This window comes from Gorilla gorilla, chromosome 10 (assembly GCF_029281585.2).
Source record: "Gorilla gorilla gorilla isolate KB3781 chromosome 10, NHGRI_mGorGor1-v2.1_pri, whole genome shotgun sequence".
Classification (NCBI taxonomy): Eukaryota; Metazoa; Chordata; class Mammalia; order Primates; family Hominidae; genus Gorilla; species Gorilla gorilla.
In genome coordinates, this window is record NC_073234.2 from 16,174,278 (window position 1) to 16,190,803 (window position 16,526).

Sequence of the window (16,526 nt, forward strand, 5' to 3'; positions counted from 1 at the left end):
CTTGGGGGATTAGGGCGTGGCTGGGACCATCTGCTGGGTCCCTCAGGTGCTATGCACCTGCCGGGCATGTGATGCCATTTATCTCACTCAGTCTTCACAAACCCATGAGAGATGCAGTATTATTCCCTTTACGCAGATGAAGAAACTGGGGTTAATTGAGGTTGAGTACCTTGCCCAGGGTCACACAGTAAGCGATAGAACCTGGATTCAACCCCAGTCTGGAGCCCCATGGTGCGTCACACATATGATCATCCTCTGTCTTGTATGTCTTGTTTGGAAAGGGTTGGAAACTCCTGACATGAGGAATGGTTGTTATTAATAGCAGGTTTTGAGGAAAACCTTCTAGAAGAGTCCCAGTATGGGGAAGTGGCAGAGGAGACCCCTGCCTCCAACAACCAGAATGCCAGGATGCTTGAGGGAAGACAGACACCTGCCTCCACCCTGGAGCAAGATGCCACTGACTACCGCCTCCGAAGCCTGCGGAAACTCCTGGCTCAGCCCCGGGAGGGCCTGCTGGCCCCCTTCTCCAAGCGGAACTCCACAGCGTCCTTCCCAGGGAGGACCAGCCACATTCCAGTGCAGCAGCCAGAGAAGAGGAAGCAAAAACCCAGCCCTGAGCCCAGCCAAGATTCACCTCATTCTGACAAGTGGCCTCCTGGGCACCCTGTGAAGAACCTGCCTCAGATGAGGGGGCCCAGGCCCAGGCCCGCTGGTGACAGCCCCAGGAAGACTCAGTGGCTGAACCAGGTGGAGTCGTACATCGCAGAGCAGAGACGGGGTGACAGGATGCGGCCTCAGGCCCCCGGAAGGGGCTGGCATGGGGAGGAGGAAGTGGTGGCGGCCGCAGGCGAGGAAGGACAAGTGGAGGGAGAGGAAGAGGGGGAAGAAGAGGATGAGGAAGAGGATATGAGTGAGGTGTTTGAGTACGTACCTGTGTTTGACCCGGTAGTAAACTGGGACCAGACCTTCAGTGCCCGGGATCTCGACTTCCAAGCCCTGAGGACTGACTGGATCGATCTGAGCTGCAACACATCTGGCAACCTGCTGCTTCCAGAGCAGGAAGCTCTTGAGGTCACGCGGGTCTTCTTGAAGAAGCTCAACCAGAGGAGCCGGGGGTAAGGTAAAGGGCTCTCCTGGGGCCAGGGACTGGGGCACGTGGCAGCCAGCTGGCCTGGAAGGCAGGGGCCTAGGGGCTGGTAGCAGGTTCCCCCAGCTGCGGAAATAGCTGGAACTTTGCCCCCAACTCAGGCTCCTGGGAAGGACAAGTGCCCGGGGCCCGTGTCCCTGGAGAGGATCTTGACCAGGCAGGTGTTTGTCCCGCCATTAGGCAAGGTTCTGAAATCCCTGGGTGCCTGGCCCAGGACGTGTGTTGAGGACTGGAAGGACTCAGTAGATGAGGTCCCCTCCTCCGAGGAAAGAGCTAGTAAATAGACAAACGGGCAAAACAGAGGCTAGAAAAATACAAATTAAGACCCTGCATGTGGGCTGGAAGGGCTAGGGCGTGATGCATGACTGGAGTTCTTTGTTTTTTCATTCATTCATCCATTCATTCAACCAGTCAACATTTTTTACGATAAAATTTATATAACATTAAAATCACCATTTTAGGGTGTACCTTTCAGTGGTTTTAAAAGTATATTTACAGGCTGGGCACAGTGGCTCACACCTGTAATCTCAGCACTTTGGGAGGCCGAGGTGGGCGGATCACAAAGTCAGGAGATTGAGACCATCCTGGCTAACACGGTGAAACCCCGTCTCTACTAAAAATACAAAAAATTAGCTGGGCATAGTGGCGGGCGCCTGTAGTCCCAGCTACTCGGGAGGCTGAGGCAGGAGAATGGCGTGAACCTGGGAGGTGGAGCTTGCAGTGAGCCGAGATCGCGCCACTGCACTCCAGCCTGGGCGACAGAGCCAGACTCCGTCTCAAAAAAAAAAAAGTATATTTACAGTGTTGTGCAAGCATCACCATTGTCAAATTCCAGAACGTTTTCATCATCTTTGAAACAAATTATACTGGCCAGACGCAGTGGCTCACGCCTCTAATCCCAACACTTTGGGAGACCGGGGTAGGTGGATCACTTGAGGTCAGGAGTTTGAGACCAGCTTGACCAACACAGTGAAACCCCATCTCTACTAAAAATACAAAAATTAGCAGGGCTTGATGGCACGCACCTGTATCCCCAGCTACTTGGGAGGCTGAAACAGGAGAATCACTTGAACCCGGGAGGTGGAGGTTGTAGTGAGCAGAGGTCGCACCATTGCACTCCAGCCTGGGCGACAGAGTGAGACTCTGTCTCAAAAAAAAAGAAAAAGAAAGAAAAAAAAGAAACCATATGTGTTAGTGGTTACTTCCCATTCCTCCTCCTACCCCCAGTAGTGTCTGGCAATAACTACTTTCCTTTCTAGCTCTGTGGATTTTCCTATTCCGGACATCTTATACAAATGGAACCATGTAATGTGTGGCCTTTATATTGGGCTTTTTGCAGAATATTCACTTAGCACAAGTTTCATTTGTGTTGTAGAATCTATTAAACACTTCATTCCTCGATATTGCTGAGTAATATTCTATTGTGTGGATATACCACATTTTTCCATTCATCCGTTGAAGGACATGTGGGTTGTTTCTACTTTTTGACTATTACAAATAAAATGCTGCAATGAACATTCATGCACAAGCTTTTATGTGAACATACTTTCAGTTGTCTTGGGTATATATCTAGGAGCAGAACTTCCGGGTCATATGATAACTCTGTTTAGCATGTTGAGGAGCTGCCACTCTGCTTTTTGAATCAACTGCATCATTTCACATTCCCATCAGCAGGGTATGAAGATTCCAATTTTTCTACGTCCTTATCAACACTTGTTACTTTTCATTTCATTGTGTTTTGTTTCATTTATTTTTATTTTTGTTTTTATTTTTATTTTTTGAGACGGAGTCTCGCTCTGTCGCCCAGGCTGGAGTGCAGTGGCGCGATCCCGGCTCATGCAAGCTCTGCCTCCCGGGTTCACGCCATTCTCCTGCCTCAGCCTCCTGAGTAGCTGGAACTACAGGTGCCCACCACCACACCTGGCTAATTTTTTATATTTTTAGTAGAGACAGGGTTTCACCATATTAGCCAGGCTGGTCTTGATCTCCTGACCTTGTGATCCACCCGCCCTGGCCTCCCAAAATGCTGGGATTACAGGCGTGAGCCACTGCGCCTGGCGTTGTGTTTTGTTTTAAATAGCCATCCTGGTGAGTGTGAAATGGTATCACATTGTGGTTTTGATTTTTATTTCTCTAGTGACTAATGATTTTGAGCCAACCAGTTGACATCTATCTTATAACTCATTTTGTCTTATGGAATGTTGATTCGACCGTTTTTATTGAGGGTCAGTTTCTCAGGGAACCTCTTCAGTGTGACCCCTCTTATTCAGCTCATGTACTTAGAATCTTGGAGCTGTAAAAGACCTTCAGGATCATCACAGCTCAATAGGTACATTTTCAAAGAGGGAGGCAGCGAACCCTAGAGAGATTGCGAATCTTGCCTGAGGCCCTACAGCCAGCCAGTGGCAAAGCTAGGACAAAAACCAGGGTCTCCCAACAACTAGCCTTGCAGGCTTCTCACACACTGTGCTACCCTCCCAGTGTGGAAAGGAACTACTCAACCTCCCCACACTTTCTGCCATAGGAGGTACCAGCTACAGCGCATTGTGAACGTGGAAAAGCGTCAGGACCAGCTACGTGGGGGTCGCTACCTCCTGGAGCTTGAACTGTTGGAACAAGGCCAGCGCGTGGTGCGGCTCTCGGAGTATGTGTCTACACGAGGCTGGCAGGGCATCGATCCAGCTGGTGGGGAGGAGGCCGAGGCCCGGAACCTGCAAAGCCTGGTCTGGGACCCACACAACCGTAGGAGACAGGTCCTGAATACCCGGGCCCAAGAGCCCAAGCTGTGCTGGCCTCAGGGTTTCTCCTGGAGTCACCGAGCCGTGGTCCACTTCGTCGTGCCTGGTGAGCCTCAAGCCGAGCCTCGGCATTCTCAGGGGCAGGGTCCTAACACTGTCAGGAGCACCCACGTCTGCTTGCACTGATTTGATCCCATAAGCACTTCTGAGAAAGACCACCTTATAGTTGAGGAAACCGAGGCTCGCAAAAGGAAAGTCACTGGTTTAAGGTTATGTGGCTAGTAAATGTTGCTGCTGAAAACAAACACTGCCTCATAGGCCAGTGCTCTTTCTTTCACACTAGGTTTCAGGATTGGGTGTGATAACTGGGGTTGCTAACACTGGGGATGATCATTGGTCTGGGGAAGTAAGACAGGGAGGGTACTTAAGTGATGAGCAGGGTTTTATATGAGAAGGAGGAACACACAACAGGCAGAAGTGTAACAGCAGAGGTAGGATGATGGGGATAGGACGACGATACTAAGAGGGACAGATAACAGGGTTTCACTAGTAGAGCGTGGCAGGGCTACTGACAATGAGCCCCAGCCAAGGCCTTCTCGTGGGTCCCCTGCCTGGGAGGAGGGAACATGGGGAGCAGGATGTAGAGGCCCCCTTAACTGGTGAGCACTCCCTCTGCCTCATGTCTCTGTGCTGTACTGCTAATGGTTTTGCAGAGTTGCACTGTCCCCTCAGCCGAGGTCCGACAGGCACTCCTGACTCACATGGGAGCTGGGAGTGGAGGCGCTCATCCACTCATCTTTGCCTTGTCTGTGTTTCTTCCTCCTGCCTGACCCCCTGGGGTAGTGAAGAACCAGGCACGCTGGGTACAGCAATTCATCAAAGACATGGAAAACCTGTTCCAGGTCACCGGTGACCCACACTTCAACATCGTCATCACTGACTATAGCAGTGAGGACATGGATGTTGAGATGGCGCTGAAGAGGTCCAAGCTGCGGAGGTGAGGGGGACCACCAGCCAGGGGGTGGCATGGGCCACGTCCATCCTAAAGTCCTAGGGCTGCTGGGTCCAGGGTAGAGCCAGGAGTCCTGCCCAGCCTTCCTGATTCCTAGTCTCCAACTTTTCCCAGAGGGCTCACCTGCCCATAATCCCATCCCAGGAGCACACATCATCTCTCTTTTATGCCTGCCAACTTCCTCCAGGGGACCACCGCAGCTGAGTCCTGATACTCAGCCCTCTCTCCCCTTCCTGCAGCTACCAGTACGTGAAGCTAAGTGGAAACTTTGAACGCTCAGCTGGACTTCAGGCTGGCATAGACCTCGTGAAGGTAAAGGGCCTGGATGGGGCTTGCGAGATGGAATTCAAGGCTGGTTAAGAGGTAGAGAGACATTTGGGGTAAATGAGGTGGTAAGCCCCTCAGGGAGGACGGGAATGAGGACACAGGAGGTCCTCTCTGCTGTGCTGCAGGCCAGTGCTAGGGTGGGACCAGCAAATCACAGTGGAGCATTTGCCCAGTTGTCCAGGGTCCTTGGAGCCCATAAAGAGTGGGGAGGAGTCAGAATTCACTCTGATGGTTAAGACCTGTGCTCCAATGTTCAGCACTGTGGAACTCTGCCCAGCAGCTGGTTTTGTGGGAGTTTGTGAATCACTCCAATAGGGAAGACTCCGAGGCTTCTCCTAGACAGTGACCTGACCTCCTAGCTCTGGTCTGCAGGGTCTGCTGACCCTGCCCACATCTGTCCCCAGGACCCGCACAGCATCATCTTCCTCTGTGACCTCCACATCCACTTCCCAGCTGGAGTCATCGATACCATTCGGAAGCACTGTGTGGAGGGAAAGATGGCCTTTGCCCCCATGGTGATGAGGCTGCATTGTGGGGCCACCCCCCAATGGCCTGAGGGTGAGCCCTGCTCAGACTGGGGAGGGAGGAAAGACTTCTCTGATCTTGGCTCTTAACTCCAGAGCTGGGAACAGTCATATCTGTGATTGTCAGCATCGTCCTCCCCTGCCCCACCCTGCCCTCCTGTGGCCTTCACTCCCCTGGAAAACTCACCAGACAAGGTCCCCTTGGGCTGAGCTGACAGCCACAGCAGCAGGTGCAGCAGTGCACACCTCCTGCCCCGTGTTCTCCTTGATTCATTCCTCACACACTTACTAAGCACTGCTGTGTGCCAGATGCTCTGCCCTGTGGGGATTCAAAGATGGGAAAGGTAGCCTCCCTGCCTGTGGAAAGGGAAACGGACATGTAAACTGACACACAGCTGTGTCTTCTGTGGCTGCCGCTGTCCGATCCATTTGTAGGGTTGTCATCAGCCCGTGGGCACAGCCTGGTAGCACTGCTGAGCCCTGAACCTTAGTTAGGGGGCTTTCCTCCAAAACAGGCAAAGTACTTGTTCAGCTAAGACAGTTTTCAGCCTCCCTCACCCCCAGCCTCTGACTTTCAGAAGAGCCTCTAGGCACACAGCCTGGAAGCCTCCTTCCTTCCTCCTCCTGGCCTCTGGCTCATCTCACCCGAAGCTCCTGTCTGTCCACAGGCTACTGGGAGGTGAATGGGTTCGGGCTGCTTGGCATCTACAAGTCTGACCTGGACAGGATTGGGGGCATGAACACCAAGGAGTTCCGAGACCGCTGGGGCGGGGAAGACTGGGAGCTGCTGGACAGGTGACTGGGAAGAGGAGGGCATCCACGAGGCCTGGGAATTCCATGGCGCTCCAGGCAGGGAGCCAGGCTACAGCAGCCTAGCTGTCCCCCTCGGCCGCAGAGTCCCAAAGCACGGTAAAGAGCACTGGACTCGGAGGACGCCCTCAAATCACCGGCCTCGCTGGGACTCAGTTTCTCTATTAGAGGGGTGTGACTCGCCCTCTGTCTGTGTCACAGGGTTGGTGTGAAAATTAACATGCCTGGCACACCGTGTACCAGGTACACAAAGCTGTGTAGACATAAACCATGATGTTCTCAGCACCAAGCAGGGCACCGTGGGAGAGACTGCATCCTCCCCAGCCCAAGGGTAGTGCGCCTCCCCTCAGCTGCCGAGCAGGGAGCCCAGAGTTGTGGGAATGGATAAGTAGACCTGGCAAAGGTCGGGAAAGACTTTGGGGCCAGCAGAAGAGACAGTGTAGACCACTGAAGGGCAAGAGGACATCCAGGAGGTGCCGGGTCATGAGACACCAAGGGACCCAGGGGTTTGGAGCAGGAGGAAAGGGTCAATGAGATGAAAAGCCTCAGAGAAGAACACAGTACAAGCTGCTGCCTTGGCAGGTGGACAAGGAGAGCAAGATTGGGCAGGGACACCAGGCCGTGGGTGGTGAGGAGGCGGAGGCTGTTCCGTGTGAGGTTCGTCTTTCAAGAAATGTGCTGCCAAGAGAAGGGGCAGAGAGAGGATGGTGCCTTGAGATCTGAGCCTATGGTGAGGTAGCAAAGGAGAGGGGAGGGTACCCTTCAGAAGGGCATAAGTGCTGTAACAGCATCCACAGGAGGTGGACAGGGCAAGGTCGGGAGCACTGGGGGCGGGACCTCGACATGAAGAAACGCTCACTTCTTCCCGAGAGGCAGGACAAAATGCATCCACCAGTCACTGGGTCCCTATACATGGCCGGCCATCCACATCCATTACCTCGTTTATTTCTCCCCAGACCTCAGTGAGGTCGGCATCATGATCTCCATTTTCCAGATGAGAAGACTGAGTCTTGAAGAGAAGTTAATAACTTGCCCCAAATCTCACTCACTTAAGCGTTAGAGGCTTGAAAACTAGGTCTATTGGTGTTTTTTCCCGTTGAGGGAAGAAGGAAAAGGAAGGTGACACACTAAGAGAATTCGAGTGAAAAGGGGGAAGGTAAAGGAACTTAGATAACTGGGAGCTCATAAAAAGGGTCTGAGATCAAAGGAGCCCCCAAGGCAGCTGGAAGCCTTGATTTGGGAAGCCGGGTCCAGCAGTCACCTCCACCTTGATCTCTGTGCTGGGCTTTTGCTGCCATGCACGGCTCCTGTACAGCCCTGAACCTCCTGCCTCCTCGGAGGCTCAGGCATCCAGTTCGGCCACTCTCAGCCCTGCCAGAAGTGCAGCCTCCCTGTGAGAGGAACACCCTGCAGGCTGTGCATGCAGAAAAGGCCTGGGGAGGGCCTGGGCGCCAGGTGTCTCAGTGCAGCAGCCCTGCCTTCCTCCGTCTATGACGTGTGCCCTGGAGGCTGGGCGCCAGTTATGGGGCACTCAGAGTGTGCCAGGAGCTGTGCTGAGCCCTCAGCATCCATCCTTCTCGTCTTCCCCACCTCTGATGTGTATATAGTATGTCTACTCTAATATTAGATAGATAGAATTCTATATCACACATTATCCTCTCATTACACGTATGTGATAATCATCCTCCTAGAGATGAGCAGACAGGCTCTGAAAGAAGGCGTGACGTACCCAGTCATGCAGCTGGGATCCAAACCCAGGCTGCCTGGCTTCAAAGCCCACAGCCGTCCACTGCACCTGCCTTCCCTGCCCCGTAGGGAGCGAGCAGAGGGTCTGTGGTCCATGCGGAGGGGCCCCCAGCTGCCTTCTGTGCTTCTCCTCCAGGATACTCCAAGCGGGCCTGGAAGTGGAGCGTCTCTCCCTCAGGAATTTCTTCCATCATTTCCATTCCAAGCGAGGCATGTGGAGCCGTCGCCAGATGAAGACGCTGTAGCCAGAGGGTGTCCGCTGGGCCCAGCACTCCCCGCTCTGGACTAGCAGCGGCTCCCCAGGGCCCTGCTACTGTTCAGGGATGGGGAGTGGGGTGACGGCTGGACCCCAAGAGGCCTCGAAGCTGACGGCCCACTCCACCTGGAGCTGTCCCCTCACAGAGGCAAGTTGCGGGGCTCCTGTCTCTGCCTTCTGGGCCTTCAGAAGGGAGGACTTTGAGAGAGAGGCCAGGAGGGGCCACTTGCTCAGTTGAGAACGGGAACAGCTCCTGAGAAGGACGGGTCAGGAAGGAGAGATCTGACTGAGCGACACCATCCTCATCCATGAAGGTGCACGCCCACATCCCCCAAGCGCTCCTCACGCCAAGCGCTGACCACCAGACCCTCTTCTAGCGGACATATTTTATTGGGGGGTGGGGATTTTAAAAACAGAAAACAGAAACTGCTGTCCAGAGCGGGGGTGAGGTTGTGCACTGAGGGACTGTCCCCACGTGCAGGCCTCCCGCCCACTCCTATGTCCCTTGGGCGTTGTCCCTGGCCGCGGGGCTGGTCCCACATGGGGTAGGTCTCTGCTCCACCCCAGGCTCGTGCCTTCCAGAGACACACATCTCCCAGTAGCCACCAAACAGCTGGCCACTGATTAGGGCATTAACTTCCTCTGGATGGCTCACGTCAGACCAGAAGCACAGAACGGGCTGTTTCTGGTGCTTGGGCATTGGGAGGTGGGGAGCTGGCGGGCAGGGGGCTTGCCACTCCCTGGCACTGGACATTGAGGCCTGCAGAACAGGCAGGGTGATGAAGGCAGGGGAGAGAAGCCCTTTCCCTTCCCGGCGTGCCTGTGGGTAAGGCCTCCCGAGAGGACATGGAGAAGAGGCAAAGAGGATGTGGACATATCTGTCAATTTCCTTAGACGAGAAGCGGGTGGGGGCTGGACAGAAAGGGACGAAAAGGGAAGTGGAAGCCGTGAGCCTCACAGTCCAGCTCCGCTGCAGACCTGCCCTTCTGCAGGGAGAGCCCTGGCCACCTGGCCTTGAGTGGAAGAAGAGGAAGGTATATGGGGGCAAAACCCTGGACAGGGAGCAGGATAAGGGGCGGGACGAGAGGTTTGGGGAGGTGAGGACATTGCCCTGAGATATCCCCTGGAAGCAGGGAGAGGAGTGGGGGCAGGAGGAACTGAAGAGTGGGGCAGTTTCAGGGAAAATAGCCCTTAGCCTTTTTAGTCGACGCCACCCTTTCTGTCACCTGGTGACCTTGTACTTCTCTTGCACTAATGACCCCCGGTGCTTTTGTGGCTGGGGGTTTTTCTATTGCTGCTGCTGCCTCCGCCGCTGCTGTGAATTCACCCATGGTGCATTGGACACTGGATCTTGAACTCCAGAGTCTGTTTAGGGAGGTGAGCACAGGGCTGGGGGAGGTGCGGCGGGGCCCAGAAGACCAGGCCACTGAGCGCGCGCTCCAGGCTGTGACGGTCCAAACCACAGCACTGGAGCTGCAGGGTCTGCCTAGTGGGCTCTGCATTCCCCGAGAGCACGAGTTTGGCACATGGGAGAATGGAGCCCGTGGAGAACCTTCTGGGGGGTCGGGGAGAATCCCTGCCTCCCTTTAAGGAATCATGAAGGACAGAGACTTTTGAGATTGTGGCTTAGGAAGGCCATACCTGCTCCCTGGGCTGTGGCTTTTTCTGGTCCCTGCTGAGGCCGACTGGCCCCTGGAGAAGGATGGCGGGGCACAGGCTAGGGCTGCAGTTGGCCAGTGGGGCTGCCAGTTTCTTTCTGGGACCACTCTCGTCCTCGGGCATTGCACTGGAAGGCTGGAACCAGCCCAAACTGCCCACCTGCTTCACTTCCAGTGGCTAGGAGCCAGCCCAGCCTCGTGCCCTGCCCACACCCCTGCGCCCTGGGCCAGTGCCTTGCGTTTGATGTTACCTCCACACCATCTGCCTTAAGAGGAAGGGCCGGGCGAGGCCCCTACTCCCTAGAGAAATGTCTTGGGTAGGGGAGGGTGTGGGATGGTGGGAGGGGAAGCATTAAATACAGCAACTTCTTAGAAAAAAGGTGCCTGTCTTTTCCTGTTGCTCTTCACGGATGTAAAGGATTGGGCTGAGGGGCCCAGGTGGGCATGCCAAGGACCCTCCCACACCACCCTGCACCCTTACCACAAGTGTGATGCCTGCTGTGTGTGCGATGGCCTTCTCTGCACTGCGGTTTACTCAGGAAGAAGACAACATTGTTCCTGTCTGAGCAGCTCACCGTGTAATAGACTAGGCATTTTCTGTTCAGCAGATTAATGGAGGTTGGTGGTTTTAGCCGAGGAAAGCTATGGATACCCTGGGTGGAGAAGGCTAGATAAAGGGCCAGAATGGTTTGGTGATCAGTGGAGAGAAGCCAACGAGTGGCTGCTTCTAAACTGGCAGACCTTATAAAAATCATTTCTGTTTGAGTTGGCAATGCTTTGCTAATGCTTTACAGATTTACCTTCCTCGTTATATTTGGCCCAGGCAAAGATCAAAATGAGTTTGCAGTCCTTAAACACATGCCTAAGGGAAGCTGAGACTGAAAGCTAGAATAGCTTACAGCAGGTTCGTGGAGAAGATTGTGCATATGTGCATCCACCTGCAATGGACTAATCTACAGTTCATGGGGCAGATGACGATAAGCACAAGGCATCTGGGCCAGGAACATTGGCTCCGAGCAGAACCCACAGAGGAGGAAGTAAGTTAAAAGCCTGCCGCCCTCCAGGTCTGGGGTTTGCTCTCTTGAGCCCTCCCCAAGGCACAGATGGAGACCAGCCTGGATGCCTGAGCCTGCAGGACTAGACAAGTAAGTGGACTCAAGAGTGGATTTGAAGAAACCTTTATAGATATAGATTCCATTTTACAAGAAGGGAAAACTGAGGCCTGGAGCAGAAGGAAGCAGTGGGGTAGAGTCAGAACCAGCATCCTTAAGCTGGGCAGACTTGGCCTTAGACAGACATGCCTTACTTAGGTCCAGCAGATGCTACCGGGAAGGTATGGCTGGCAGTACCTGCGTCTGAGCTCAGGACTCCAAGATGGAAGTCCCTTAGACCAATAACAAGAAAATCACTTTTTAACTCAGGTGCTGTGGGTAGGGAGCAAGGGCAGCTATACTGCCCTTTCAGAAGCTCTCCTGGGCTGTGGAAAGTGCCCACAAGCCTGGCAGATCATGGAGGAAGGAGGCAGAAGTTCCAGGCCCAGAACCTGTTGGGGAAGCAGAGAAGAGGCAATGAGGATGGCAGGCCAGATCAATGCCCCTCAACCTTCAGCATGCCCAGGATGCACCTGGCCACGTTACTCATGCACGTGCCTGTAGCACGTGCTCGAGCAGAGCCTGAGATTTTGCATTTCCAGCAAGTTCCTGGGTGGTTTGTGGATGCTGCTGACCCATGGACCACAGTCAGTAGCAAGAGCTGCTAGACAATGGCAGGGAGAAATTCCCCATCTCCACCTTTCCTCTTGCCGGAGGGGCAGAGTCAACCACTAATGGCATCGCCTCCACCCTGTCCCAGACCGTGGGAAAACCTGAGCCTGAGAGCAGAGAGCCATTAACACAGCAGTGGGGCTTTGTGCAAGCCTCGCTGAGGCCAGGCTCTTGCAGATCCTCTCCTTGCTCTCGGAGCTACAGGCCTTCCCCCTTTGTTTGGCAACGGATCTGTTTCTTGCCCCAAAGCCCCAGAGGAGAGAGAAGGGCCACCTGGGGAGTCCCTGGAGCTGGGGTTCCTCCATCCTCCCTCACCTGGGTCCCAGGCTGCATTCAGAGAGGATTCCTTGAGGCCCTGGCAGCCAGGAACCCTGTCTTATGTGCCCCGAAGGCTGTAATGAAAACATTGATGACCACAGTGAAGAAGACCAAGATGGTGGCTGCGTTGTTGAGCTGGTTGAGTCGCCACTGCTTTTCTACCTCATTCAGGTTCAGCCGTGCTGCAGGGAAGTGGAGTGGGGGGAAAGGGTCAGAGACGGGGCCACAGCACGGAGCTGCCCCCACAACACCCACCAGAGTTTGGAGAGAGGGGCCCTTCAGAAACCCATGTGGCAGAAATCAAGGGAGGTGGTCGTCATCAGGCTGAGATGCCTCTGCCCTCGCTAACCAGTACATGGGGCACCCTAGTGTGCTTCATCCCACCAGGATTTGGGAACTTAAGCTGGGTCCTGTAAGCGTGGGGACGAGTGCTCATGGAAGAAGCGGTGAGCGAGTGAGTGAGTCAGCAGTTAGCGAGGTGCTGACGCAGTCATTCAGCAGGTACTGCGGAGGGTCTGCTCCATGGGATACCAGGAGACAGGACAGGGCGGCTGCCCTCACGGGGTGCAAGTTGGTCTTTGGGCCTCTGTTAGCGGAGGGCTGACTGCAGGTCAGCGTGTGGTTGCGAAGCTGCATACGCCAATGCAGGTGGCCCAGGGGACACGTGGGGCCTTTCTGCCAGCCACAGGTGCCGAGGCAGAAGGCCTGACTGCAGGCTGGGCTCCTCACCAATGACCACGAGCAGGACACCGATGACCACCTGCAGGAGCAGAGAGAGGCTGATGAGGGTGACCAGGGTGGTGTAGTAGTGAGAGGATGGTCCCTGCTCCAGCACTGCCTTCAGCCGCATGGCGTTGGACATGAACAGGGCCACGTCCAGCATGCTCTCCGCCACGCTCTTCTTGGTGGCGTAATGGTTCAGGTTGATGGGCTGGCTTCTCCTGGGGTCGGAGCTTCCAGGCTGTAGGGGAGAAAGCACAGACTTACCAAGGGGAGCTCTGGAAGGGAAGCAGTTGAGAGGTGGGAGAGAGGAGAGAGGTTTTAAAGCTCTTTCCAAACCAGATGGGAAGCTCAGGGCAAATGACACCCTTAGTTTCATGGCCTGATAAAATGAAGGGTTGGACGAGAAAACCCATAAGGACCTCTGCACTCTGAAATGACATTCCGTTGCAGTTGATACTTCCTGGAGAGTCACCCCTTCCCTCACACCTTCACACATCTGGCTGGAGAAAGCCGGGAGGGTTCTCTGCTGCTGGTAAAATGCACCTTCCTCACCCTATTCACTATTTTACCTGGGCCAGGCCTCAGCTTTGGGCTGTGTTCTTTTCCTCTGAGAGGAAAGCACGTGAGAAGACAATAAAAAGAGCTTGGAGGCTTGGATGAAATAGAGAAAGGCACCTCCTCTCGCATAATGCCGTGGCCCCCAAGGCAGGGTGCACAGCTCAGCAGCTGATCATCGGCTGGATTTCCAACCCTCAGGAGCACCGGAGCTGCCGCCCTGCTCAGGCACACACGCTGTCAGACACAGGCTCTCAGCATACACATGCATGCATGCATGAGTGTATACACACAGTAATGCATACTAGTTAAACACTCACGTCATTTTAATTATTACTTTTGGCTAGGATTTATTGAAGCATAATTTACTAAAGCTTCTCCAGAAGCCACTAACTCCAAAAGACAGAATCACCATACAGGGCATATGCTGTGGGCCTCTGGGTTGGGCCAAGAAATTCAGACTGGGCGCCATGACCAAGGGCAATCTGCAGTCACTCAAGAGTATTTGAAAGATTGATTTAGCAGTGGTGCTTGGAACAGATTGGGCCAGGAAGGGCTAGAAGCAGGGAGAGTTATTTAAAAGTTATAGTATTGATTTAGGATCAGGGTGAAAAGGAACTGAAGTGGAGCAAGGTGAGACAGGAAGGAATGGAGGACTCTGAAGGATGCTACGGCCTGGAGGTAGGGAAGATGACCCAACAGATCACGATGACAGGACAGATACCTGCCGAGTGGGGACAGACGGATGGATTGAAGGATGCTACGGCCTGAAGGTAGGGAAGATGACCCAGCAGATCACCACGACAGGACAGATACCTGCTGAGTGGGGACAGATGGATGGATAGATGGATACATGCCTATATATGCACAGTGATGCATACTAGTTAAACAATCTTAATTTGCTTTTAATTTTTTTGGCTAGGATTTATTGAAGCATAATTTACATTTGATTTTGTTTTGAAGTATAAAATAAAGCTTCATGGATGAAGGGATGGATGGATGGATGGAGAGATTGGTGGGTGGATGGATGGATGGATGGATGCGTGGATGATTGGATGGGCAGGTCTCAGAGGGTCTGGAATGTTCCTTGTACTTCGTGCAGCCCCAGCAAGTCACTTCACTTCTCTGTACCTCAGGGATTTACACAGAGGACAGTTGATTTACACATAGGCTAACTGATTTACCTATCTATCAGAACCTTTGGATTCTATGAGCCCTTAGGCTACCCTGAAATGAGGCTGGGTGCGGTGGCTCATGCCTGTAACTCCAGCACTTTGAGAGGCCAAGGCAGGGGGATCACTTGAGGTCAGGAGTTTGAGACTAGCCTGGCCAACATGGCAAAATCCCGTCTCTACTAAAAATACAAAAAAATCAGCTGGGTATGGTGTCACACGCCTGTAATCCCAGCTACTCGGGAGGCTGAGGCAGGAGAATCACTTGAACCAGGAGGCAGAGGTTGCAGTGAGCAGAGATCGCACCATTGCACTCCAGCCTGGGTGGCAGAGTAAGACTCTTATCTCAAAACAAAAACAAAAACAAAACTCTGAAATGCAGTGGTCTCCAGACTTTCTTGATAGTGTAATCTCAGCATTAAAAACTGTTTTGGCCATGCATCCTCAATATATGTACATTCTTCCATTATCAACTATACATATTTTTATTGGACCAATTATATATATAGTAAAATATGCAAAAGTAGAAACATTTGAAAGGATTACATAAAATTCAATATAAAATAGAAGTTTAATTTTCTTATCCTAAAATATGGTCTTGGGCACTCGTCTTTGGAGACCCAGCTGTAATCCACATGCCTGACTACAGATTGGACCAATCCTCTCCTAGGCCAACAGAAGGGAGCCTCTCTTCCCCAGTCCTTCTCCTAACGTTTGCCTTCAAAGCTCAGCCCTATGTCTCCACCCTGTTCTTCCCGCTTCCTTTCCAAGCTCCTGGCCCTTTGCTCTGTTTGCCAGGAGGGTGCGCACGCACAGACACATTCAAGAGGCACAGGGTGGTCATGGGTGCTAACAGCACCTGCTCTGATGGAATCCACCCTGGCAGACTGTGCCCCGCAGGCTGCCCCTCTCTGACTCTGTGGACCAGTCACTGGAGGATCAAACATACAGGAGTGGCTCTTTCACTCTGACCACACTCCAGGCCATCAGCTTTCTACACGGGGCAGCTCCCTGCACTTGGGTTGTTCATTATTGAGATTCTGAGTGTCCTCAACTTCTGGTCGGGGCAGGACTCACAGAGGGTAATCAGGAGTGTGCACTTTGGCCAGTGGAGCAATTTAAACACTTTCTCTGGGAGAGTAGAATGGAGACCAGCGGGTAGCATTCATTCAATAGATTGAGTGTACATGCCAGGCGGTGCTTGGGGCTGTGAGGACCCCAATGCCAAACAAGGCATAGTTGCTGTCCCTCCTTGGGATCCCGGGTAAGCACTGGGCCACAGGCTGCTCACAACAGGCCCTGGCAAACTCCTTTTGACAGCCACCAAAATCAGGCTGGGGCCCAGGGCCCACAGAAATAAGAAAAAAGGCCATAGGCACGAAAGGAATGGAGTGCTCACTATCTCTCCCGTCTTCCTTCGTGTTTGATTTTGCTGGGGCCGGGGTTTCAGCTGGTGCTGGGGGCAGCCAGTGAGGTTGGAGGAGGTAGGGACGGAGGGTGAATGAGGACCTGCATGGACTTGGGAGGCCACACACGGCGTTCAGGGCCTTTGGAAATCCAGTTCAAGCAAGGCTGGCTTGTCTAGGGCCAGCTGGCCTGGTTGGTTAGGGCCAGGGATCCCAGGGCCAACACTTCACAAAGGCCCATGGTCGCTGTCAGCCCCAAGGCTGCAACCTGTGGTCTTAGCCCATTTGGTGAAGGTTTGTCCTCGGTCTCCAAGAGCACTCATTAGGCAAGAGAGTCTCACCCCCTGCCCCCAAATTCAAAGTGTCTCTGC

At 53.5% G+C, this 16,526-nt stretch overlaps 2 protein-coding genes across 7 annotated transcripts in view; one reads left to right on the forward strand and one right to left on the reverse strand.

Annotated features, from left to right (window-relative positions):
* B4GALNT3 (beta-1,4-N-acetyl-galactosaminyltransferase 3) overlaps positions 1-11,386 on the forward strand; it is a 102,908-nt gene extending 91,522 nt beyond the window's left edge. The window contains exons 14-20 of one of the 3 annotated variants that reach the window (XM_055357480.2): positions 326-1,115; positions 3,672-3,991; positions 4,729-4,882; positions 5,137-5,209; positions 5,629-5,782; positions 6,417-6,543; positions 8,441-11,386. In XM_055357480.2, coding sequence (XP_055213455.1) covers positions 326-1,115; positions 3,672-3,991; positions 4,729-4,882; positions 5,137-5,209; positions 5,629-5,782; positions 6,417-6,543; positions 8,441-8,549 — 1,727 coding nt within the window. In that variant the 3' untranslated portion in view covers positions 8,550-11,386. Of the gene's footprint in view, positions 1-322; positions 1,116-3,671; positions 3,992-4,728; positions 4,883-5,136; positions 5,210-5,628; positions 5,783-6,416; positions 6,544-8,440 lie in introns of those variants that run through there. The other 2 variants (XM_019039246.4, XR_008670259.2) reach the window with 2 other exon arrangements.
* The window catches only part of NINJ2 (ninjurin 2), a 98,591-nt gene continuing 93,445 nt past the window's right edge, over positions 11,381-16,526 (reverse strand). For 3 of the 4 annotated variants that reach the window (XM_055357483.2, XM_063693746.1, XM_063693747.1), the window contains 3 exons: positions 13,029-13,260; positions 12,297-12,481; positions 11,413-11,761 (listed from right to left, as the gene is read on the reverse strand). In XM_055357483.2, the coding sequence (XP_055213458.1) occupies positions 12,315-12,481; positions 13,029-13,182 (321 nt within the window). In that variant the 5' untranslated portion in view covers positions 13,183-13,260 and the 3' untranslated portion in view covers positions 11,413-11,761; positions 12,297-12,314. Of the gene's footprint in view, positions 11,762-12,296; positions 12,482-13,028; positions 13,261-16,526 lie in introns of all 4 variants that reach the window. The other variant, XM_004052486.4, reaches the window with a different exon arrangement.